This window comes from Muntiacus reevesi, chromosome 7, assembly GCF_963930625.1.
Source record: "Muntiacus reevesi chromosome 7, mMunRee1.1, whole genome shotgun sequence".
Lineage (NCBI taxonomy): Eukaryota > Metazoa > Chordata > Mammalia > Artiodactyla > Cervidae > Muntiacus > Muntiacus reevesi.
This window is the reverse complement of record NC_089255.1, coordinates 19,609,209-19,635,836: the sequence shown is the minus strand read 5'-3', so window position 1 is coordinate 19,635,836 and position 26,628 is coordinate 19,609,209. Positions and strand designations below refer to the sequence as shown.

General features: G+C 40.0%; 1 protein-coding gene across 4 annotated transcripts in view; it reads right to left on the bottom strand.

Moving 5' to 3' along the window:
• The window catches only part of NEO1 (neogenin 1), a 224,345-nt gene that overhangs the window by 17,205 nt on the left and 180,512 nt on the right, over positions 1–26,628 (bottom strand). For all 4 annotated transcript variants that reach the window (XM_065941673.1, XM_065941674.1, XM_065941671.1 and 1 more), the window contains exons 14-21: positions 25,953–26,063; positions 24,682–24,876; positions 17,814–17,909; positions 14,887–15,062; positions 14,666–14,804; positions 12,492–12,599; positions 7,060–7,254; positions 3,185–3,253 (exon numbers count right to left, since the gene is read on the bottom strand). In XM_065941673.1, coding sequence (XP_065797745.1) covers positions 3,185–3,253; positions 7,060–7,254; positions 12,492–12,599; positions 14,666–14,804; positions 14,887–15,062; positions 17,814–17,909; positions 24,682–24,876; positions 25,953–26,063 — 1,089 coding nt within the window. The remainder of the gene's footprint in view (positions 1–3,184; positions 3,254–7,059; positions 7,255–12,491; positions 12,600–14,665; positions 14,805–14,886; positions 15,063–17,813; positions 17,910–24,681; positions 24,877–25,952; positions 26,064–26,628) is intronic.

Below are 26,628 nucleotides of genomic sequence, written 5' to 3'. Positions count from 1 at the left end.
ATATGGTACAGAATGACTGGGTGGCTAGTTTAGATTAAGTGTGGCCAGGAGAAGGCACAGACAAGAGAGTGGGAGGTGGGAAAAGCTTCTCTGAGGAGATGGCATTTGGGCTGAGATTTGAATGATCCTACCATACAAAGACCTGAAGGAAGAACATTTCAGAGAAGGGGGAACAGCTAGTGGGAGGATCCTGAGACAGGAATGAGCTTGGCACGTTCAAGGGAGATAAAGGCAGCCAGTGTTGCTGAAGCAAAGAGAGATATGCAAAGTTAGAGGGAATGATGTGAGCAGAAGAAAAGATGGATATGAGGCTGGAGACATGTGCAGAGGCGAGATCATTTAGGACCTTGAGGAAACAGATCTTCTTCCTATTACTGTTGCTCCCATGCCATTGGGTGCGGTTCAGCTTTTTTTTTTTTTTTACAATTTTTTTTTTTTTTTGTAATCCTGCTCTATTCTTAGTCTTGCTCTTCCACTTCCTGAAACATTGTACTTTGCTTCCCACCTCATTACAAAAGTTATGCATGCTCATACTGTAAAATATGGGAAATCCTACAACATAGATTTAACCACCATGGAAATCTGCCATCTTTTCTTCCAGCCACTCTCTCTTATTGCCCTAATAATCAAAGCTGTACAATAACTGGATGAGCTGCTTTGCTAAGTAGTGAGTGTTTAGTCACCAGAAGTACTTATAAAGAGCCATCCTACATGTCTGGGATGCTGTGGAAATTTCTACCAGGAAGGTGTGGCCTGGGAACCAATGTTCTTAGGAAGGCTCCTAAAGTGATTTTTATATACAACCTGGTTTATAAACTCATGATCTAATTCAAACTACATTTACTGTGGGACTCCCATTAACAGTGGATTAGCTGACCTTCTGCTTCTTATTCTATGATTTTATAGGCTACATCCAAGCACAGTGCTGAAGCTGGGCTAATTTTGAAAGTTTAAGAGCTTATTCTTCTACACTTAGTTGAATCACTTCTATCTATTTCAGAGAAGGAGATCAGCAGACAGACAACTTAAACTGGATATAATGACCTTCAATAAAATAACATTTTTATATTTGGGAAAGACTATGGAACTGGGAGCCAATACAATGAGACCAAATTAGGGCTCCATAAAACCATTATTAACAGTAGTACTGAGCTAGTGGGTGGGGCAAGTGGTAGAGCAGGCGAGGTGCATCAGAGGCAGGGAGCAGGCAGTTCCTTCCTGCATTCCACAGAGACAAATTCTCAATTAACTGCAAAGGACCTCTACCTTCTGAGTCGGCCAAAGGCTGTCTTCTGAACTAGAGTAACAGTGAGCTGCAAATGGGACCCTAGACCCTCCTACTAGGGATATTAAGCCTCACTTGGTCTACTGCAGCAGCTTCCTAACCACTCTTTTTTGACTTTCTACTCTTGGCACCCAACTCATTCTCCACTGTCGTCAGGGTAACAGTAGATACTCAGTAAGTGGGAAGTCACAGTTTACCAGTAGTATCAGACATCTCACATATGTTACTTACGTGAGGAAGCTCACATTTCTTAGCATCAGCACCTGAGCTTTTGACAGGTCAGTTTTAACCTATCTTTTCTAACCTGAGCCTATCCTGTTTCTAGGCAGTGTGGTCCCTGGAGAAAGCAGGGTGTTTTAAAGTAGTTTTTTTTTGTTTTAAATTTGGACCATTTTTAAAGTCTTTATTGAACTTGTTACAATACTGTTTCTGTTTCATGCTTTGGTGTTTTTTTTTTTTTTTTTTTTGGTTGTGAGGAATGTGGGATCTTAGTTCCCTGACCAGGAATCAAAACTGCATCCCTTCATTGGAAGGTGCAGTCTTAACCACTGGACCGCCAAGGAAGTTCCAAGAAGGCTGTTTTAAATTGCCACGCTTCATACATGTTCTTATTGCATTGCATTCTGGAAATGTTTGACCCCCTCCTAGACATTCAGTAATTTTCTCTGTGCCTTTTAAAATCTGGGTCAGAGATGTCTTCTAGAAAGCTTTCTTTTCTCTCTGTCAGATAGCTTGTTACATACTCCCCCTGCTTTTACAGTCTGTTACATAGCACCTGAACCTTTAGAAATATGTGTGAATAAATGAATGAAAGCATAAACAAAAGAAAAGACAAAGAAGTAACTGCTTTTCTCACAGGCCAGCTGGACAGAACATAAATGTAATGTATGCCTTCCAGGAGGAGAAACTCATAAAGTCCTAGAAATCACAGCCTAAAAATTTCTTAAAGCAAGCAAGTTTGTCTGGCTCTCCAAAGAACTGGCCGATTTCACTGAAGTCTGGGCAATACTTTTTATTTAAATTGATAGCTGGAGATTAAGAGACCATTTTATTTCCATAATTAGACCAGGAGTTTCTGGAGGACTGGAAACTCTTTTTCTTTTCTCTTCCATGTGTTTCTCATGAGGAGACAGTATGGTTCACTTCTAGGAACTACCTTTGAGGACATTTTACCATCCTGGATTCCCACATCTGATCTAGGAAGGCTGTGAGTGATAGCAGAAAAGGCACAATATGAAGTTGGAAGCCCTGGGTTTTGATTCTAGGGCTTCTATAATGAGTGGGTAGGTCCAGGCACATTACTTCTCCCCTGAGTCTCTTAAAGTAAAACATGGGAATAATGACACCTGTTCTCCCTCCCTCACAATGTTATGACAATAAAATGATTTCACGTGCGAAAGTAACTTCCATATGGTGACGCTGTATAGAAAAGCAGGTGTCACCATTTCAGTAATTAGAAGGCACCAGCTCTTAGGATGGCTAGGAGAGAGGGAATAATTTTTTAGAATTCCCAAACTAAGAGCAGCGCAGTAAGCAGTGTGGAGAGAAATGAATGATTCCAAAGCATCTCTCAGGCTCGTTTTAGATGATAGCTAATTCCACCAGAGGGTTCTAATTATTTTGAAAATAGGCAGTGGGCAATGAGAAGACTGTTTGTTTAGAATCATTTTAAGTTTATATGCAGGGAAACAATTTTATTTGTGAATCTATAATAAATGGGTCTATAGTAATTTGGCAAACATTTGCCAGAAAATGCCTAAAGCCAGCTCTATTGAATAAAAAGAAATAGGTAATAAGCTACAATTCACAGCACAGGAGCTGCAAGAAACAATTCAAGATTTCAAGCAGAACTTCACTGTGCCCACAGGAAGCCAAATAAAGCCAGAGGAAGGGCTTTACCGCTCATTGGAGGTTTGTAGTCGGATCCCAGGTCTGGCAGCCGGCTTCCTTTCCCTGCAGACCCCGAGGCTGAAGAAGAAGAAATCATGTCAGTAACAACCCACTCCAGTGGTGTGACCAGTCTACTTCACAGCTAGTGAGCGTTTTCTACCAAAAAAAAAAAAAAGAAAAAGTATTTTCAGTCTACGCTGTCCATAAGAAAAGGAAGTAGCACGTACACACGACAGGGGAAAATACAGCCTACTTGTGCAAAACAAACTAACGCAGAGCTTTCTATGCAATGAGGCATCTGAAAGGCTGACACTCCTGTTCCATGGTTGTATCCAGGGCATAACAAGGCTGTCCCCTGCTGTTAAGGTTTCTCTAGCCCAAGAAACAGCTGCTGAAAAACTGCTCAGAGCACTTATGGCAAAAGCAGCCTCTGGTGGAAAAGGAGCCGAGGGGACCATTACAGAAACGGGTTCTTCCGAGGGACTGGCTTGACCTGGCTGAGCCGGTGTCAGTAGTGTTTGGATTCTTTTCTCAAAATAGGAAGCTGCCTTTCTAAATATAAAGTTACCTTAAGAGGGAGCAGGAAGGCAAGCAGAGGTTCAGATTAGGTTCTCAGTTTCTGCTCAGTCAACCTAAATACCCAGAGATTAAAAAATCAAAGTCTCCCCTCTGGTTGCTCACAAAGACACTGTCTCCTACTCCATCATCATGGAACATAAGAAGTGAGGCTGCTGACCTTGAGCTTGGGACCACCTCATATGCTGGACTTCCCTGGTGGCTCAGACGGTAAAGCGTCTGCCTACAATGAGGGAGACCTGGGTTCAATCCCTGGGTTGGGAAGGTCTCCTGGAGAAGGAAATGGCAACCCCTTCCAGTATTTTTGCCTGGAAAATCCCACAGACGGAGGAACCTGGGAGGCTACAGTCCGTGGGGTTGCAAAGAATCGGACATGACTGAGTAACTTCACTCATATGCAGGCCTCAGAAAACACCTGGGCCTGGAAGGCAATCTCAGATTTCTCTTGAAGACGTCTGCAGGAACTGCAAGGTAAAGCTGATCCTTGGTTCATCCAGCTCAACAGACTGCCTGTGCTGGCAAACCAGCATCATCAGGCACTAACCATTGGACTTTTAGCAAGTTATTTAGCTACTATTTTGGAGTCTTGGTTTCCTCATTGTAAAGCAGTGATGATAATGGCACTTGCTTCACGAAAGGGTTGTGAGGATTAATTAGAAATTTAATCCCATAAAATATTTTGAATAGTGCCTGACACACAGTAAATGTTTTATAAATATTAACTACTAAATAAATCTTTGGGGAAGAATCTCATCTTACACTCCGCAGAGAGCATGAAGCTTCAGAAAACGCTTATAAATTAAGAGTTATTCCTATGAATAAAGCTTGACTAGAAATGCATAAACAAGATGTGTTGCTGTAAAGCATTATAGATAATATCAAGTACTTCTATTAAATTATCAGACTTGGAGGAAATGGAAGAAATTAAAGTCTGAAGGTTTCTATGTATACTTCATTTAACAGAATAAATCTAGAAATGAAAAAAACAAAAAAACCTACTTTCTGTGTTTCCAGAAGCTCAAAGTCCCCAAAGGTAACAGAAGTTCCTGGGTAAGGGGCATAGTCTAGAATTTTTAACTCACAGTCCTCAAACCTTTGTCACTGTCCACACCTATTACTTTACTCCACTTTTATTGTCATCAATCCTCCCAAACAGCACACACCACGTGTCAAGATTCCACTTGTTCTTTTCACTATGATAAGCTGGCAGAGATGACACGACCCATGTAAGGCTTTTCCTAGTTAAGGTACTTCTTTGTCAGGCAGCCCAAATTTAAGCCAAACTACTCAGAGTAACACATTATATAAATAATTACCAATGAACACTTTGCCAACAAACCAACTGGTTTAACTCCTATATTTCTTAATGTTTTCCTCTTATATTTAACTTATGAACAAGAAATCCAAGGATTAGCCAAATACCAAAATAAATATGGGCAAAGAATTTTAAATACCAAAGGGGTGGTATAGCTGAGAACTGCAGCCTGGCTCATGGGGTGAAGTGAGGGAAGAAAATAGCACATATATACTCTGTACACATTCAGTGTTGTTACTGTTCTATTCTCATGCTTAAGGCAAAGGTTCTACCATGATCAGGGTGCTTTATACACACACACACACACACACACACACACACACACAAACACACATGGGCATGTTTGCAGTTTTCCCAACATAGAACAAAAGACTCATTGAATGCAAACACATTTCCAAAGCCCCAAAACTTGAAACCTCAAACTCTGAATCTTCCTTGCCATTAACCAAGATCCAAAGACTCTGTATTTCTGAAAACTACTCTCAAAGAATAAAAGAAACCATCCAATTTACTTTAACTACTTCTGCTATAGAAAATAGATAACCAACTTTAGCCAACTTTCCAGAGATGAAAATCACAAAGTATAGTTTAACTCTCTACCACAGAGACTACAGTGAAGAGATTATGCTGACAGATAATTTCCAGAATGGTGACACTGAGGCCCATGCTTCCTAAACTTCCATTGTACACTGTCTCTATCCTCTTATAAAATTAGCAAATATATTTAAGAAGTGGCAAAAGAGCCCTGAATTAAGCTTGCAACAAGAGAATAGAGAGCCATAATTTTGTGAAAGATAGCCATACAATTCAGGAGGGTACATTTGTATGTTCTCTGTTGAGGGAGGAAAAAAGGGTATTCAATTGAATTTGATTAAACTTTTCATTTAGAGACATCAATAAAACTCTAGATGCTACATATATGACAAATTGGTGTGCTTGTTCTCATTATGGCCCAAATCCCTATCTGTATCACAGAATTTTAGTATCTTAGCACCAAGGATACTCTGACCCACATTTAAGGACTACCTCCTCACATCTGTAGAAGTCCAACCCAGTTTTTTTTCCTGCCAGTCTGTTTAGCTCCTAAGTAGATTCTCCAGCTTTTCAGATACCCCAAGTGCCACAAATATGGACTCAACTCTACTTTGGCCAATAAATATGTGATTTTTAACACACAGTACTGATACTGATTTTCAGGAAAAAAACAAAAACAACAAAAAGCTAGTAACAGGTCACAAAAGAGAGGAAAGGAAAGAGAGGCCAGCTACTCATTTACCTTGATCATTAGCCATTTTATCAGAGGAGTCCGCTAGCAGGCCAAGCACAGGGGAAGGAAAAAACAAGAGCAAGGATCACAAGCTTTGAAGATGGGACAGGCAGAATTCTTAAAGGAAAAAAATTAAAACCCCGAAGACTTCCAAGCACCTTGAGTCTTCTTTTTTATGCTAACAGAAAAGAAATCCATACATGTTTTTCCATATTTCCACAGACTCAGTCCCCGACTTACTTTAACTTCCTAAGCTCACCTGGTTCAATATTTTACTGTCACTTTCTTACCTAGAGTCTTCTTTAAAGGGCCCCTTTTGTCTCTTTCTCTCTACAAGGGTCAGTGAACAAGACTTTCACATTAAGAGCCTGCATGTGTTGAAAGAATCATCCATCACAATAACACGCTACTACTCTATCTGGGAACCAAGACAATCCCATCTGATCTGACTGGTTTAGATCACAGCAGTTCATCTGCCTCGAGCAGCCTGGAGCCAGAGTTCCCCTGTCAATGATATGTTTAGGTCAGTAACCTAGGGAGCATGGTGGTCGGGATCTGGTGGTCGGGAGGTAGCATCATTTTTAGATAAATGCCCATGCTGTGGCTCATAAGCACATCATCAGGATTTCCTGTATCATCCACAGTCTCTACATGCTAAAGTGACATGTACACACATAATCCCACTCAAGAGACACACAATGGAACACTCTGTTTGGGGGCCTTTACCTTTGGGTGTTCTGAACTGGACAGCTTCAGACATGGGCCCCATGCCCTTTGAGTTCCGGGCTTGGATTTTGAAGTAGTATGGTGTGTCAAGTGTTAATTCCTGTATCTGGTGAGTCAGCCTGTTTCCCACAACAGGCTCAATAACCCAGTCGTGTATCTCTGCATTCACATCCGTGCTGTAATATATGATGTAACCTATCCAAAGGAATTAATGGAAAGAGAAACCTTATTCCTGCTCTTTCTTTTGCAATCAGTAAGTCAATAAAAGATATATGTTAGAGCACACACAAATAGAGAACTAGTTACAGATTAAATTAGCAATAGTAACATGTATTTTAAATGCTACATTAAATATAATACAGAGAAAACCACAATTTCAACAGTGCCAGACTATAAATTATTATCTGTATCAGTAGCTGAAGTAATAAAAGTAGTTAAGATTAAAAATATAGGTTAAATACTCTCAAAAGCTAGGAAATTATATAAGGAAAACATCCTAATCATCATTCCAACATTCTGTACTTCAAGGGTCTACTTCAATTAAGTTAATGCAGTTTTGAAAACCAGTAATGGCCTGACAGTGCTATTTGAACTCTCACCAATGTGATTTGCCAGGGGAAAAACTCCTAGGAGATGGGCAGCCACCTTTGCTGCTGCTGCTGCTAAGTCTCTTCAGTCCTGTCCGACTCTGTGTGACCCCAGAGACGGCACCCACCAGGTTCTCCCGTCCCTGGGATTCTCCAGGCAAGAACACTGGAGTGGGTTGCCATTTCCTTCTCCAAGCCACCTTTGCTAGATTCTCCCAAACTTGGGGTAGGTGAAGTCACAGTGAAACATCACCTGATACATCCACCAGAGGGCACTCTATCTCTACAGTTGAGGAAGGAAGAACCACAACCAACCACAAGACTACACAGTGCAAAGGCACTGACTGCATCATTTAAAGACAAAATATAATGCAATCCATGTCAAGTCATGCTTAATTTTTTTAAGGAAGAGGCAAATTCTAAAACCTAAATTAAAAATGACATAAAGACGGGATTTCAGGAAAGGGATTCCTATTGAAAGCTGAAGTGGGACAATGCTCAGTTCGGTTCAGTCCAGTCACTCAGTCGTGTAAAACTCATTGTGACCTCATGGACTGCAGCATGCCAGGGCTCTAATGTCCATCACCAACTCCCAGAGCTTACTCAAACTCATGTCCACAGAGTCGGTGAGGCCATCCAATCATCTCATCCTCTGTCGTCCCCTTCTCCTCCTGCCTTCAGTCCTTCCCAGCATTAGGGTCTTTTCAAATGAGTCAGTTCTTTGCATCAGGTAGCCAAAGTACTGGAGTTTCAGCTTCAGCATTAGTCCTTCCAATGAATATTCAGGACTGATCTCCTTTAGGATGGACTGGTTGGATCTCCGTGCTGTCCAAGGGACTCTCAAGAGTCTTCTCTAACACCACAGTTCAAAAGCATCAATTCTTTGGTGCTCAGCTTTCTTTATAGTCCAACTCTCACATCCATACATGACTACTGGAAAAACCATAGCTTTGACTAGACAGACCTCTGTTGGCAAAGTAATGCCTCTGCTTTTTAATATGCTGTCTAGGGTAGTCATAACTTTTCTTCCATGGAGCAAGCGTCTTTTAATTTCATGGCTGCAATCACCATCTGCAGTCATTTTGGAGGTCCCGCCCCCCCGAAAAAGTCTGTCACTGTTCCCTGTTTCCCCATCTATTTGCCATGAAATGATGGAACCGGATGCCATGATCTTCGTTTTCTGAATGTTGAGCTGTAAGCCAACTTTTTCACTCTCCTCTTTCACTTTCATCAAGAGACTCTTTAGTTCTTCACTTTCTGCCATAAGGGTGGTGTCATCTGCATATCTGAGGTTATTGATATTTCTCAAGGCAATGATTCCAGCTTGTGCTTCATCCAGCCCAGTGTTTCTCATGATGTACTCTGCATATAAGTTAAATAAGCAGGGTGACAATATACAGCCTTGACATACTCCTTTCCCGATTTGGAACCAGTCTGTTGTTCCATGTCTAGTTCTAACTGTTGCTTCCTGACCTGCATACAGATTTCTTAAGAGGCAGGTCAGGTGGTCTGGTATTCCCATCTCTTTCAGAATTTTCCACAGTCTGTTGTGATCCACATAGTCAAAGGCTTTGACATAGTCAATAAAGCAGAAGTAGATGTTTTTCTGGAACTCTCTAGCTTTTTCGATGATCCAGAGGATGTTGGCAATTTGATCTCTGGTTTCTCTGCCTTTTCTAAAACCAGTTTGAATATCTGGAAGTTCACGGTTCACATAATGCTGAAGCCTGGCTTGGAGAATTTTGAGCATTACTTTACTAGTGTGTGAGATGGGTGTAATTGTGTAGTTTGAACATTCTTTGGCATTATCTTTCTTTGGGATTGGAATGAAAACTGACCTTTTCCAGTCCTGTGACCATTGCTGAGTTTTAAAAATTTGCTGGCATATTGAGTGCAGCACATTCACAACATCGTCTTTTAGGATTTGAAATAGCTCAACTGGAATTCCATCACCTCCACTAGCTTTGTTCATAGTGATGCTTCCTAAGGCCCACTTTACTTCACATTCCAGGATGTCTGGCTCTAGGTGAGTGATCACACTATCGTGATTATCTGGGTCATGAAGATCTTTTTTGTATAGTTCTTCTGTGCATTCTTGCCACCTCTTCTTAATATCTTCTGCTTCTGTTAGGTCCATATCATTTCTGACCTTTATTGTGCCCATCTTTGCATGAAATGTTCCCTTGGTATCTCTAATTTTCTTGAAGAGATCTCTAGTCTTTTCCATTCTATTGTTTTCCTCTATTTTTTGCATTGATCATTGAGGAAGGCTTTCTCATCTCTGCTTGCCATTCTTTGGAACTCTGCATTCAAACGGGTATATCTTTCCTTTTCTCCTTTGCTTTTCACTTCTCTTCTTTTCACAGCTATTTGGAAGGCCTCCTCAGACAACCATTTTGCTTTTTTGCATTTCTTTTTCTTGGGGATGGTCTTGATCCCTGCTTCCTGTACAATGTCACGCACCTCTGTTCACAGTTCTTCAGGTACTCTGTCTATCAGATTAGTCTCTTAAATGTATTTCTCACTTCCACTGTATAATTGTAAGGGATCTGATTTAGGTAATACCTGAATGGTTTAGTGGTTTTCCTTACTTTCTTCAATTTAAGTCTGAATTTGGCAATAAGGAGTTCATGATCTGAGCCAGAGTCAGCTCCCGGTCTTGTTTTTGCTGACTGTATAGAGCTTCCCCGTCTTTGGCTGCAAAGAATATAAAAAATCTGATTTCAGTATTGACCATCTGGTGATGTCCATGTGTAGAGTCTTCTCTTGTGTTGCTGGGGGAGGGTGTTTGCTATGGCTAGTGTGTTCTCTTGGCAAAACTCTGTTAACCTTTGCCCTGCTTCATTCTGTACTCCAAGGCCAAATTTGCCTGTTACTCCAGGTGTTTCTTGACTTCCTATATTTGCATTACAGTCCTCTACAATGAAAAGGACATCTTTTCTGGGTGTTAGTTCTAGAAGGTCTTGTAGGTCTTCAAAGAACTGTTCAACTTCAGCTTCTTCAGCATTGCTGGTCAGGGCACAGACCTGAATTCCTTTGATACTGAATGGTTTGCCTTGGAAACGAACAGAGATCATTCTGTCATTTTTGAGATTGCATCTAAGTACTGCATTTCAGACTCTTTTGTTGACTATGACGTCTAGTCCATTTCTTCTAAGGGATTTTTGCCCACAGTAGTAGATATAATGGTCATCTGAGTTAAAGTCACCCATTCCAGTTCATTTTAGCTTATTGATTCCTAAAATGTTGACATTCACTCTTGCCATCTCCTGTTTGACTACTTCCAAATTGCCTTGATTCATGGACCTAACATTCCAGGTTCCTATGCAATATTGCACTTTACAGCATCAGACTTTACTTCCATCACCAGGCACATCCACAGCTGGGTGATGTTTTTGCTTTGGTTCCGTCTCTTCAGTTTTTCTGGAGTTATTTCTCCACTGATCTCCAGTAGTATAGTGGGCACCTACCAACCTGGGGAGTTCATCTTTCAGTGTCCTATCTTTTTGCTTTTTCATACTATCCATGGCGTTCCCAAGGCAAGAACACTGAAGTAGTTTGCCATTCCCTTCTCCAGCGGACGACATTTTGTCGGACAATGCTAAGAAATGCTTTTCAGTTTCCTTTGTTGTTCAGTCGCTCAGTTGTGTCTGACTCTTTGCAACCCCATGAACTACAGCACATCAGGTTTCCCTGTCCTTCACTATCTCCCTGAGTTTGCTCAAACTCATGTCCATTGAGTTGGTGATGCCATCCAACCATCTCAATGCCATCTCAATGTTTCCCAGCATTAGGGTCTTTTCCAGTAAGTTAGCTCTTCACATCAGGTGGCCAAAGTTTTGGAGCTTCAGCTTCAGCATCGATCCTTTCAATGAATATTCAGGGTTGATTTCCTTTAGGACTGGCTGGTTTGATCTAGTTGCTGTCCAAGGGACTCTCAAGAGTCTTCTCCAGCACCACTGTTCAAAAGCATGAATTCTTCGGCACTCAGCCTTCTTTATGGTCCAACTCTTACATTCATACATGACTACTGGAAAAACCACAGCTATGACTATATGGACCTTTGTCAGCAAAGTGAAAAAGGTCACTCTGCTTTTTAATATACTGTCTAGGTTTATTATAGCTTTTCTTCCAAGGAGCAAGCATCTTTTCATTTCATGGCTGCAGTCACCTTAGGCCACCTTTTCATACAAAAGAACTTCAGGAAGCGTACTCTGGCTCCACAGCATACATTATCTGGATCAGAGGCAGGTTTTTCTCCCTGATAAAGCTGAGGAAGGCACAGTGCCTTCTACTCTGGAAGTCCAAAGGAAATTTCAAGGTCCTGTTAGAGGTCTAGGCCACCTCAGACTTTTAACTTTAGTTGTAAGAGCATAGGAAGCTGAAGTAGCAGTCCTGGGTGAAAAAGGAAACTATAAGCCTAATGGGTATTTTTGAGCTTCAGGGTAAAAGAGGTGAATTTATACTTATTGGGTATCACCCTGTAGAATTACGCAGGGTCTTCCACCCCAAGACCCTGGTCATCTAGTCAAAGACAGAGAAGAATAGCTCTCTTGAGGAAAATAAATAAGTCTGTATGTTCCACCATAACCAAAGGCTGTCTAGTGCAACCCACACCCATCAGAGTTTCACGAAATATGGGTCAGGACAACCAGCTGGCGACTCCTTTTTATGTCACTAAATAGCACCCCTTGCTTCAATTTCCAGGACCATCATGACACGTAGCACCCCAAAAAATGGCCAGGTCAAGTCTTGAGACCCCCATTCCTCCCAAGAACAAGGCACTCTTCTAGAAGGCAGGAACAGGGAACAGACACACACTCACAGGCATCTCTGGCCTCTTACCTGTAATCTTGCCATTGGCTTCAGAGGGAGGCTGCCAATTTACAATAATGGTCCTAGGTTTTCCCTCTTTACTCACAACTGTCACATCCTTGGGTGGAGAAGTAGGAACTACAAGAGAATAACACTTTCAGTAATTCCTGTTCATTTCAACTTAATTCACCATTTCCTCAACCCTCTCCATTTAGAAGGCATAATAAAGGGTGCAGGCAAAAAAGATAAAGCCTCTTGGCTTCAAAGAACTCACTGTCTGTCTATAAACAGCCCCAAGAAGAATATGCAAAGTACCAAAGAGGAAATACCATATTGAGAGGACAAAGAACAGGGATCCCAGATGGGGAGGTCAGGCAGGACTGGTTAGGGAAACTTAAAAGACACCTGTAGTTCCTGCTTGATAGATCAGGAGACTGAAAATGAGAAAAGTTATGTAATGTGCCCAAGACTACGTTTTCTCCCCTAATTTGGATTATTTTGTTAGAATATTTTTAAGTGTAAAGTAACTTTGTCTCTACCTATAGTTGGCTTTCCAAACCAAATATGATGCTTGAAAACCACTGTTCCTCCTAAGAATAAATGATTTACAAATTAATGTTTTATTATGTTAAATTTGCACTGAAAAGATACTGTCAACTATTAAAGGTTATTGCTCTGAAATGTAAAGCTGTTTATGGAACAGAAAAGCCAATTAAATAAGAACTTCAGTGCATCTATGTTTCCATGGTAATGGTGGTTTAGTTTCTAAGTCATGTCTGAACCTTGCGACCCCATGGACTGTAGCCCCACTGGGCTTCTCTGTCCATGGGGATTTCTCAGGCAAGAATACTTAAGTGGGTAGCCATTTCTTCCTCTAGGGGATCTTCCTGACCCAGAGATCAAACCCACATTTCCTGCATTGCAGAAGCCCCCTTATGTGTCCATATTATGACTGAAAACTTTTAATGTATTGATACTAGTTGGAAAATCAGCATATTAAGTATATCCTTACATTTACTCTTTTCCTAAAATACTAGAATTCTTCTGGTATGAAATGGAAGGAAGCCCAGTGAAATGTAAACTCCTAATGGAATATCATTTATTACCTAATGGGCTGGAATGAAAGCACAAAGGTATTTATAAAAATGGCAAAGAAAGCAAACTCAAGTTCTATTTAAGTTTTTGTGCACTGAGTTTCTTTCTCTCTGAATCTATCCCTTTTTTTTCTCTGTAGGAAATTCAACCAACTGTGCCAAAGATAAGACATCAGGGCCAAACCCAGTCTGGAGAAACTTTATAGTTCCATTTTTTTTCATTATTCACATAAAAGAGAGAAAGAAACAGGAAGGTGGAATAGACAGAGCCTCCCAATGGTTACACACATCCCCATGCCAGGGAAGTATAAGAGGCAGAAGGGCAGGCCTACAAGTGAGCAAAAAGCAAGCAAAACTTTCAAATTAGATGGCTTGCTTTCCCCTTAATTTACTTAGTTGTATTTTTTCTTTCATGTTTACTTACAGACAAAAACCCTAAGAACACTCCGCTGGGAGACTTCATAAGACACTAACCAGTTTGCAAGAAAGCTTCCAGGGCAGTTTAGGAGAGCGCTGGTAAAGTGCTGAGGCTCTAGCAAGCATGGTATCAGTAAAGGGCAGGCCACTTCATCTTTTCTATCTCAATTTTCCAGGAAGGCAAGGTTAAAAACCATAATTCCTTACATCTACACAGTGCTTTATTACTTACCATGTGCTTTATTTATTGGGCAATTTATTTTACTCTATCAAGTAGAAAAGACAGCAATTACCCCTCTTTTATAGATGGAAGAAATAGCTTCAGAGAGGCTGGATGACTTGCTTATATCGTCAGTAGATGGCTGACCTTGGAATTGAACTCATGCATCATGATTCCTAAACTCTAGTACATTCTGCATTATTGCTTCCTGCTATTTGCTAATGTTCTTGGACAATGATGAAAAACCCAAACTTCTTCAGCTGAGAAGGCAAACACTGAACTCCAGCTGTAGCTGCGCCCTGTGTTCTATAAATATGTCAAGTCACACATTAGTTCTTTCCTCGGGTAGTAAAGACAGGGGATGAGGCGCCCCCTGACCTGGGATGTGGTACAACATTAGCACGGGCTTTCCCTGGCTTTCACATCTAGCGCAGAGAAGAAAGGCCACGTGACAGAGTTCTGACAATACATACCTAATTCAAACGTAGTCCCGTGGGCTGTCATGCTCCATGTGCTCGACCTTCGACCTTTGGTCACCATCACAGAGAATTCATAGAGTGTATTTGGTTTTAAACCAGTCACCAAATAACTCAAAGTCGTTGCATTAGCATTCTGGAAACATATGAATCAAGAGCTTCAGAATCACAAAGTATGAATAATTAGCTTTTCTTACCCAGAGTGGCTGTGCCAGTACCTTGTACTTGGTGTTTGCTGGGATGTTGGTTTTCCATCGGACTGTGTAGTACCGGGAGTCTGTAATCTTCTGGTGTTTGGGCAGGGAGTTGTCCGCCCAGGTGATCCTTATGGTGTCATGGCTCAGAATGGAAGCCTGAACTCCCACTGGTGGCATCATGGGAGTGGGATCTGGCACTGGAGTGTATGGAGCATTAATAACAAACAAATCAACTTCAGAAGTGTCTGAGGTAAAAAGTAATTAAAAATGGAAGTGGCATTTTAACATAAACAAAAATAAAAGGGAAATGCAGGGTAATATAATGGAATGAAAGGTGAGAAATGAAGAAAGAGAAAGAGAATCCAGAGTTAATATATAACCATCATTCATTTAAAAGAATATTTCCACTTGTGTTCTTTCAGGAAAAAATTGCAGGAAAGCATCTAGAGAAATAGTAATTAACCATTTTCTACTACTGCAAACTGCAGGTATATTGAATATGTAAATAAAATTTGGTAATCCAGTGTTCCCCGGCGGCTCAGACGGTAAAGAATCCGCCTGCAATGTGGGAGACCTGGGTTTGATCCCTAGGTTGGGAGGATCCCCTGGAGGAGGGCATGACAACCCACTCTAGTATTCTTGCCTGGAGAACTCCCACTGTCAGAGGAGCCTGGCAGACAACAGCCCACAGGGTCGAAAAGAGATGGACACGACTGAGTGAATAAGCACAGCACACAACATTCAAACTTGATTTTTCTGTCTTAAATTTTTTCCTTTAAATAACTTGAAAATTCTACCTTCTATCCAAAAAGGATCATTAAAAGATGAAAACTGCTTTTAAAATCAAGGGTATTTTTCCCAAATAAGTAACACAAAGCTCATGATCTACTTTGGTATTTCAGTGAATGTGGCTGAATTTTGGGGATGTTGCTTATCACACTGGACATGTAGGGGCCTCTCCTCTAAAATCTGAATCTGAATATCAGCCAAAGGAAAGGTAGCTTGGTCTTGAAACTGGGTGTATCTGAAACCCACTCAGGGTCCACTTCAGGTCTTCTGATGTCCTCTAAAAGCATTACCACAACATGGCTTACATTCAAGTAAAGCAAAGGGAACTCAAGGGCATTACTCTTCGTGAAGGAAAGGTAAGCTGACAACATGCGGGAGTATTTTATACTTTTTCCGGCAGACTCAGGGAACAACCCACTGATTAACTCCAATCAGTTATGGGAAATGCCCCAGCTATCAAGGATTTAAGTGACACAGCCTTTATGAATTTAAGAAATCAGGGCACTTATTTGATAGAAGGAAAAGTCTATACTCATGTGCTGTCCTGAACCATATGCAACAGACATATTCTCTAAGTAGCACTGTCAAAACAAAGGCCCCAGTGAGCTCAAAGGCACCATGACACGGGGCAATATGGAAGCATCCGTCTGGGCTTTCCCAACGCTCGGTCAGTTATTTAAGTACATACACACGGATTTATCTTAAGTGAAGGTTTTAAAATGGGTTTCCCATTTAGCTATGGTGACTAGTCCTTCCTATAACCTAAAATCTGAGATGGCAGGGGCCTTATTTATGAATAATTGCCAAGCTAAAGCAATCATCTTCATTTGTGTATTTCCTACACAATGAAGACTAAAAATAACAGAAGAACAGCACACATTATAATCAAGGGCTTTGTTCAAAGATCAGGACACATACCAATTAGTTAGAGAAAATGCACCTCAGGTGCAAAAATCACTAAGACTGAGAGATTTTTTCTTATTGTAACAACTCTTAGAAAAGATAGCTAGGTAACATGACTTATGAACACTTCTTCCCGTATATTTCTAGCCACACTCTATTTTTATGTCACATAACAGAAAATAATTCCAAATTTGTTTTTTCCTATTACAGACTGATTTAAGAAAGTAGCAAACCCTTTATTTAAATATTCTCTTTTTCACCTTACATTTTTTCTTTTCTGACATACCAAAGCTATTTTTAAAAGAACTTATAAATTGTAAGCACACAGGAACAGAAGACAGGACAGAGCTATCAAATATGCAGTAATGGTATGGATCTTGTTAAGTAAAAGCATAAAAAGGGGACACAGAGATTATCTTTTTAAAACAAATAATTCCAAATCCATACTGTATACAAAGTATCCAGAATACATAGCAGGCAATACAGTCACAATTTTGTTTTGAGAAACAAAAGAGTATTACTGAAAGTGATAAATTCCTTGACTTCCAGTACCATTTAGAAAAATTTACAATTCTAATATATTCACTTCAGTAAATTTTCTCATTCAGATCTAGATCTAAATCATGTTTTACATATCTACAGAAACTTTACATTATTCTTTTAAAGATATTTTAATAGATAAATTACAAAGAAAAGTAATAAATATTTGGTCTCTTTTGTAATAAATGTACAGTTTATCAAATGGATGGTACATATAGCTTTATACTCTCTATATAAATAAAACTTATAAAAAGTACATAGAAAAATACTTTCCTAACTAATTCAGGTACTAATAAAGAAAATGTTGGATTTATCAATCTAATACATTTATTCCATCAATAACCTATGTATTTTCTCAGAGATATGGGGATCCTTTAACTTCTTTCTCCTTTTAGTTATAACTCACAAGACCAAAAGATGAAAAATCACTTTTAATTCTCTTATGACTATGCTTTCTGGATCCCAACATATTAAAAACATGTGCTACACATTTACATAGATTTGTTTACATGACAGGATTAGTATTTTCTAAAAAGCAAAGCAGGATTTAATAGAACTTCCCATGTGGAAAGCCCATTTTCCCTCCTATGAGGCCTGGCCCTAAACTGCCATGTCCTTTCCCTCCCACTGACACCCACGGAGCAGGCCTCATGCTAACATTCTACTTAGGCGGCTGGAAAAGATGCTGGCAACCAGAGATGGGCCGGATACCTTACCTGTGTGAGGTCTGGTCACAGCACTCTCGTACAAGGGGATACCTTCACCTACGTTGTTAAACGCCTTCAGGGTAATCACATAATGAGAGCTGGGGTCTGAAGGAAAGAAACAAGTGGAAACACGTAAAAAACTCTCACTACAGAATTTTTAAAATTCAGATGATTGTGTACAATCTTAATTGTAATAAATGCCAGGTTATACTTTAAAATTTTTTTATGTGGGATTATTCTGAGGGGTGGGGAGGAATGGAGATAGGAGCATACAGAGTATAGAAAAACTGGCTGGGATCGACTTCCTGTAGTCCCAGGAGCAAGGTAACTGTTCCTGAATCTTCTACTGGCTTCAACTCATCAGTGGTCTAGTGATGTTACTGTATAGTGAAGAGCTTGGATTAAAAAGAAAAAAATAGGATTTCCATGTGTTGCAAGCCCATAGGTGCAGCTTGGAATTAAACAAACCCCATTCCTTCTCAGAAGGAGGCAGTAATTGGAACAGCCAAGCTAGAGAAGTAGGAGACAAACTGTTAACCCAGTTAATCACTGAAGGTCCTTAACTCTCTGGAATGCCAACCTCATCTAGCTTTCATGCAGACTTCTTGGTTGGAGAAGACATGGCCCAGGATTTCAACTGGCTAAGAAGGTGATCATGTAAAATGCTGCTAGTTAGATTTGGTGAAAAAGAGGGGTAATAAATAGTTGAAATAGCATTCATTCTCCTACTGGCTAAGGCAAATCAGGAAGATTCCGCTTTATCACATTCCTGATCCAGGCAAGGTTTAGTACAGGTACTTCAAGAATCTAGTTTCAGAAATGAAGACTTGGGTTCCACTGAAGTGTTGTAGGGTGGGGAGTTGACCCATACCACTCACATCTGCTAAAGTTGGGCAGTTTTTCAAGGTGGCCACACCTCAAGTGGCCTTAATTTCTTCAAAAGCTGCTTGGTGGCCCATTTTCCACATACCACTGAGCAATATATAAAGGCACCTGGTCTTCCAGTGTGAGAAAGAACTGACAACAAATGGAATAAATAAGACTTAGTACTTGACTGGCAGGAAAATGTGCCGATTTGGACAACATGGTGGATGGTGATGCCATACACTGAGATTGGGGACAGAAGAATCACAATACACATTTTCCAGACTTCATCCTAGGCCCTCTTCTAGTCCTACTCTTCACTTTCTCCCAATGTGCTTCCATTCATTTCCTTGGTTGGATTAGCATACATACGTGATCCGATGCAAATTAGTCCTGACTTTTCTTCTGAGCACCAGACCTGTTAAACTGTCTGTTTGGCATCTCCATCTCTTGGATGTCTCATATCTTTTTCTCCCATTCCTCCAGCCCTTCAGATCTGCTCCAGTTTTTACTAGAGTTCATAAATGACACGACTATGCACACTGTTGCTCAAGTCAGAAACCTGGGAGTTGTTTCTCTCTGCCTCCTTTCCTACATAAATGATCAAGTCTTGTTGATGCTACCTACATGCCTCCCACCACTCTGCCTCATTCTCTGTGCTCACTTTTTACTGGCCATCTCTCAGGTCACCGAGTGGTGTGCGCTCTCCTACTACTGGGTTGTAACCTGTGCAGACGTCCCCTATGCTGGGGACACAGAGCACTCTTATTTACTCAGACACTGCCTATTCATCCGAAAGGGGCCAACCCAGACTGGATTACCTCTCTAAATACATAGCCAGTAGCACCTCATTTCTCCTCCTCAGCGCTCTAAACCATTTAAATTATTTAAAAATTATATTCTCTCTAATAATTGGGATCACATCTGCTGATTCTCTGCTCTATCTCTAGCACAGTGTCTGGGGTATTTGCTGATTGAGTGAAAGTTTGCAGAAGATACTAACTTTAATTTTGAATAAATGATGATAGACTATAAGATATTCTATCATGATTTATGATATTCCAGTACAGATAGCCAGCAAGCAGATGTTTACATAGGTTTGAAGCTCAGGGGGGAGCTCTAGTTTGATTAATAAGTGAATTTCTACATGTATTTCTCCACTCCACTGACTTCTCTTTTGTTCAACATTAAATGTATCTTAAATCTATCTGATAATGCAGCAAGCTTATTTTACTTTATGCCAAATCAATTTTTTTTGCTACTTCTCACTGTGCACTTTCTTTATTACTAAAGTATGTCTACTGCCTTCAGCACATGCAGGGCTGCTCGTGTTTCCAATCACTATTCTGACTCAGTCTTTCAAGTACAAGTCAAGCTTCTTCCCTGACTGCTCTACTGTGACCTTACCATCTCCTCCTCCTCTGAACACACTTCACTTCAACGCTTCTCACTGTTTTTCCTGTGTTTTACTTTTCTTCTCCTGTTAGACTGAAAGAGGATTTTCATTTCAGTAGTTTTGTAAAGGAAACAGTAGGAGTGGGTGACCACAGAAGTGTTTTTATCCTAGTCTATTCCTTTGCTCTCTCCTACTTGTAAGCCTTGTAAGACTGTTCATATGGGGAACACTTCCCAGGTTAGCTACGCTGTTTCTTCTTGAAAGAAAAAAGAAAAAGGCTACTCTGTTTTTGACTAAAGCATTAAATTGCTGCTTATCTTCTACCAGAAAAGATGACCCTAAGTCATCTTTATTTGCTTATTCTTGTGCTTAGTCACTCAGCTGTGTCCAACTCTTTGTGACCCCATGGACTGTAGCCCACCAGACTCCTCTGTCCATGGGGATTCTCCCAGCAAGAATACTGGAATGGGTAGTCATTTCCTTCTCCAGGGGATCTTCCCAACCCAGGGATCGAACCCAGGTCTCCTCTATTGCAAGTGGATTCTTTACTGTCTGAGCCACAAGGGAAGCCCTAAGTAATTTACTAGACACTTAAAATTGTCCTTAGGAAAGACATTTATAAATAAATTTGAATTTAAAAAGTTGGTAAGGAAAGATTCTAAATTAAAAGGCAAGTCTTTCAAAGAAAGATCTCAATAATGATATCTAATTTGGAAAAATATGCCTACCTAAATCAATTCATTTTCTATTATAAAATATCACTTTTTCTCAAAATGTTGGCTTTGTAACTCATCTTTGAGGTAATAATTTATACATAATACAATGTATCCATTTAAATGTGCCTTTTTAGCTCTGACAAATATATATACCTGTGTAAGAGTCTACTACTTAGCACTAAACAACAGAAACAAATCATGACCACAACACATATTCCCAACACTCTGAAGAGTTCTATGCCCAGTCAACTGCAGTCAATTCCACCTCCTCACTTTCTAGTCACCCCACTCACCTTGCTGTGTCACTATAAATAAGAGCCACACATTCTGCAATTTCATAAAAATGTATTAACACAGTATGTATTCTCGTGTGGTTTTGCTTCTTTTGCTCTGCATAATGTTTGTGAGATTTGTTATGTTGTTGAGTATACCTGTAAACTATTTCTTTTAATTGCTGACTAGCATTCCATTGTATGAATATAGTAAAATTCATCACTTGTTTACCCCCTTTAGATTATTATAAATAAATTATGAACATCTGTGTAGAAATCTTTGTGAACATATGCATCTTTATTTCTCTTGGTTAAGCAACTATGAGTGGGAACGTTGGATTGTATAGTCAACTTTTTCAGAAACCTCCAAGCTGTTTTCTAGAGTGGTTGTACCATCAGATGTGCCCACCAGCAAGTATGAGTTCCAGTTCTGCATCCTTGCTGATATCTGGTATTATCAGTATGTTACATTTTAGCAATTTTAGAAGTTGTGTAGTGATATTTCATTGTCGCTTTATCTGCATTTCTCTGATAACTAATGAAGTTCAGAATCTTTTCATGTGCTTGTTGTCCATTCATATATCATCTTCTTTGGTATACTGTCCATCCAAATCTTTTTCCAACTTTTTCACTGGACTGTTATCTTCTGAGTTTTAAAAAAAATTTTTTAGAACATAGTCCAGACTCAAATTCTTTGTCCGATATTTGAATGATGAGTGTTTTCTCCTGGTCTGTGGTTCACCTTTTCATCTCACTGGTATCTTTCCAAGTAGAGGTTTTAAATTTTGATGAAGCCCAATTTATTCATTTTTAATTTTTAATTTGTACTTCTTTGCATCCTAAGAGACCCCTGTGTACCCCAAAGTCACATAGATTATTTTCTGTATTCTATTAGACAGCATATTAAAAAGCAGAGATACTACTTTGCTGACAAAGGTCCGTATAGTCAAAGCTATGGGTTTTCCAATAGTCATATGTGTATATGAGAGTTGGACCATAAAGAAGGCAGAGTGCTGAAGAATTGATGCTTTTGAACTGTGGTGTTGGAGAAGACTCTTGAGAGTCCCTTGGACTGCAAGGAGATCCAACCAATCCATTCTAAAGGAAATCAGTCCTGAATATTCATTGGAAGGACTGATGCTGAAGCTGAAACTCCAATACTTTGGCCACCTGATGCAAAGAGCTGACTCACTGGAAAAGACCCTGATGCTGGGAGGGATTGGGGGCAGAAGGAGAAGGGGACAACAGATGACAAGATAGTTGGACGGCATCCTGACTCAATGGACATGAGTTTGAGCAAGCTCTGGGAGATGGTGATGGACAGGGAAGCCTGGAGTGCTGCAGTCCATGGGGTTGTAAAGAGTCAGACACAACCAAGCGACTGAAAAACAACTAGAAGTTTTATAGTTTTAGTTATTTATTTAGGTCTGTTTTTGTGTATGGTATAAGGGTCAATGAAGGTTCCTTTTCTTTCTCACAGAGTTATCCAATTATTCACACACCTTTTGTTGAAAAGACTATCTTCTTTTCCACTGAATTATCTTAATGTTTTTGTCAAAAATCAATTGAGCATATATCTATTTCTGGACTTCTGCGCCACTGATCTGTAACACCTAACCTTTACACCAACCCTACCACAATGTCTCAGTCACTGTAGCTTTATAATAAGCCCTGAAATCACATATTATGGGTCTTCTAAACTTTATTCTTCTAAAAAAATGTTTGCCTATACTAGAGCCTTCACTTTTTTCATATAAACTTTAGAACAGGTTTATGAATGTCCAGGAAAAAAGTCTACTGGGATTTTACTTGAGATTGCATTGGAGAGGATTGTCATTATAACATACTGTCCTCTAATCCATGAACATGGTATCTCCATTTATTCAAGTCTTAACTTTTCTCAGCAATCATTTTCCACTCTTCAGTATACAGATTCTCTACACACACACACACACACACACACACACACACACACACACAATTGCTTACTGTTAGTATGTGGAAATACAACTGTTTCTGCATATTTACTTTATACCTTGTGCCCTTTTTAAACTCAGTTATAGTTTTAGTAGCATTTTTAATAGATTCCTCAGGATTTCTACCCCAGTAACAGTGAGCATGAATAGTGCTCAAATACTGGTTTCCAAATATCATTTTCTATAAAAGAAACCAGGAGCAATGGCTGATTCAAGGACAAAAGCTAGGAAAATACCAGATAAGCCTGAAACATATTATATTGAGTCAAAAAGGAAGAAAGTGCTCAAAGAAAGACAGGAGATGTCAAATGGACAGAAAAACTAGTTATAGAGAGATTCCCATTAGCCATTCCTTCAGTATGGAAGAGAAGCAAAGCTCTTCTTTATCAAAGAAAGGTAATAAATGCAGAAGAAATAATGGAATTAGAAAATCACCACTTGAGAAACACCATAATAATGATACTAAATGCTAAAACAGTATACTGAGTAAAAGTTTGACAAGAAACCAGACATTTACAAAGACTCAAGGCATTTCCCTACAAGGTACTTTTTAGCTATGAAGGGGAAAAAAAATAACTTTATAGAGGAGGAATGTTGAAGATACCATTTTAACCAAGTGGTTAAAGTTAACATCACTAGCATTAGGCTCTCATCTGCCTCCTGGCAAGAACATATGTACCCTACAAGGTACTTTTTAGCTATGAAAGGGGAAAAAAAAATAACTTTATAGAGGAGGAATGTTGAAGATAGCATTTTAACCAAGTGGTTCAAGTTAACGTCACTAGCATTAGGCTCTCATCTGCCTCCTGGCAAGAACACATGCATCTATGCTATTCCTTCCAAAAATGTGTATGCTGAATATAATGATGAAATATTACATAGGTCTAAATTAAGGGTCATTCTATAAAGAATAAATGTACTTTTCAAAAATGTCATGGTCATAAAAGAAAAAATCAAGGAACTGTTCCATATGAAAGAATATTAATGAAACACACTAACTAAATACATGTGATCCTGCACCAGAAAACAATGTTTTTCTTTCATTACAAAGGACACTGATGAGACAACTAACAAAATATAAATGGCGTCTATAGATACTGCCTCACAGTTAATTTGCTGATTTTGATAACGGCACTGTGATTGTCCTAGAAAATGCCCTCATTTTAAGGAAAGGGACATTAAAGCATTAGTGGGTGGAGGGGCAACATTACTGTCAAATGGTTCTGAGAAAAAAAACAAAACCAAACCAGGTACATGCAGCAGACAAAACGGGTTTCCCCAATGGCTCAGTGGTAAAGAGTATGCCTGCAAAGCAGGAGACTCAGGAAACAACGGGTTCAATTCCAGGGTCAGGAAGATCCCCTGGAGAAGGAAATGGCAACCCAGTCCAGTATTCTTTCCTGGAAAACCCCATGGACAGAGGAGCTACAATGGGCTACAGTCCATGGGGCTGGAGAGATTCAGACATGACTGAGCACACACATTGGGTACACAGCAGATACAGCACGTATGATAAAATGCTAACCTCTGGGGAACCTGGGTGAAGAATAAAAATTGTACTATTTTTGAAAGCTTTCTATAAAAATAAAATATACAATAAAAAGTTAGAAACAAATCACACGTGCAGTTACTTCCTTTACTGAGCATACATACCCAGATTTTCGATGGTGTAATAGCGCTGTTTATAGTCTACTTTTATGGTCTGGGCATGAGGGCTGCCAATGCCATAACCAATGGCATAACCTCTGACCACAATGTTTTGATTCTCTGGAGGCGTCCAGCTTACTACGATGCTAGTGACCAGGGGGCGGACGTGAAGAGAACTAGGCACTTCTGGAACACGAGTTTCTGGGAAGGAGAGAAGAAGAGCAAGATGAGATTCAGATCCACCTTCCTTTGTAACATTTCATTGTCCTTGGGGCAAGGTGTTTAGGTTTCTGCCAAATTATCTGGGGCTAAGTTGTTTTTTTCCATTATGGCCAAGAATTTTCAAAGAGAATCTGTATGTATGGTGAAGTATGGCCGCAGTTTAACTGCAGCCTAAGAAAACCAACTCAAACAACCTGAAACACAAGACACTGCAGTATTATTATAATGTGGAAGGAAAAACAAAGAGGTCCAAGAGCCTTCCCAATGGAGAAAAATAAACTGTCTTTCAATTGCTGCCCACTCCTCTTGGTCCCATAGCTGATTACCACACTCTACCCCGTGGAATGAGACAGGCACAGCACATTAAATAGAAGACTGCTGTCAACAGGTGATCAAGTTTCACATGACGGTGATGATATCAGTTATTTACTCCTCAAACTAATATGGTGAGTCAGAAAATATGAAACATAGAACCACAAATTGATTGAAATGGTGGGAGACTAAGAGGCTTTAAAAGGTAGCAATTTGCAGTATCGTTCACACACATTATCTCAAGGCATAAACTCCTATCTCTATTTAAAAATCAGTAAACAAAGAATTACATTAAGTGCCCAGGTCTTTTGCCTTTTAAGTGCAGCACTTGGCTCTGATAAACGCAAAATGCATGTGGAGTCACTGAATAAACTGGTGAGAAAAAGGGTGAGGTCACTAGGACTAAGGGAAAAGGGAAACTGTAACTAAAACAAGGGCAGTCTACAGGGTGCAACCTTAACTTTGAGATCATCCACCTACTTCATGGCCTTGGTGAAAAAGTCAGACTTAAAGCACTTGCACATTTTTACTTGTTCTGGTTCTACTTACAGGGACAGTTCTCAAAAGGCCACTCTAAAAAATACATTCTAGGAGACGTGCTGTATTATGGGGAATGACAGCAGTATAATCCACTGAAATCCAGATTTAAGCCACATACACCCCAAATCTATGCCTTATAGCTTGACTCATTTGACTTTGGTTAGTACCCAGACTGTTCCAATCCTGCTGATTGTTGCTCTTACCATCTAAGTCACTTTCAAAAGTTTCAGTTGACAGCCAGTCAGTAGCTGGGCCTGTACCATTGACTGTTAGAGCAGCCACTCGGAAATTATATTCGGTTCCCCGATCGAGACCTGCAATGCAAACAATTAAAAAAAGGGGATCAAACAAGAACTTTGGAAAAACAAAAGATTAAAGTCTCCCATTAAAGTAAGTATCTCACCCACCATCTTAGTACAAAGCTACCTGGTGGCTCAGTCAGTAAAGAATCTGCCTGCTATGCAGGAGACCCAGGGTCGATCCCTGGGTCAGGAAGACCCCCCGGAGAAGGGAACGGCTACCCACCTCCAGTATTCTTTCCTGGAAAATCCCAGGGACAGAGGAACCTGTTGGCTACAGTCCATGGGGTCACAAGAGTCAGATATGACTTAGTGACTAAACTACCAACACCACCACCACCCCTATCCTGATAACATTTCAGTTAAAGTTAATACAGAACAAGCAATACATAAATACAGCACAGAGGAGCTCCTATTTCTAGATAGGAAGCCCAACAATCCAAGAGGAAAACAAAATAAATAAAGCTCCCAGGAGACTTTAGATTTTTTTAAAGAGGTTGAAGACACCTTAGAAATGAGGACTTTCCAGGTGGTGCTAGGGTTAAACAACCCGCCAGCCAATGCAGGAGACATAAGAGAT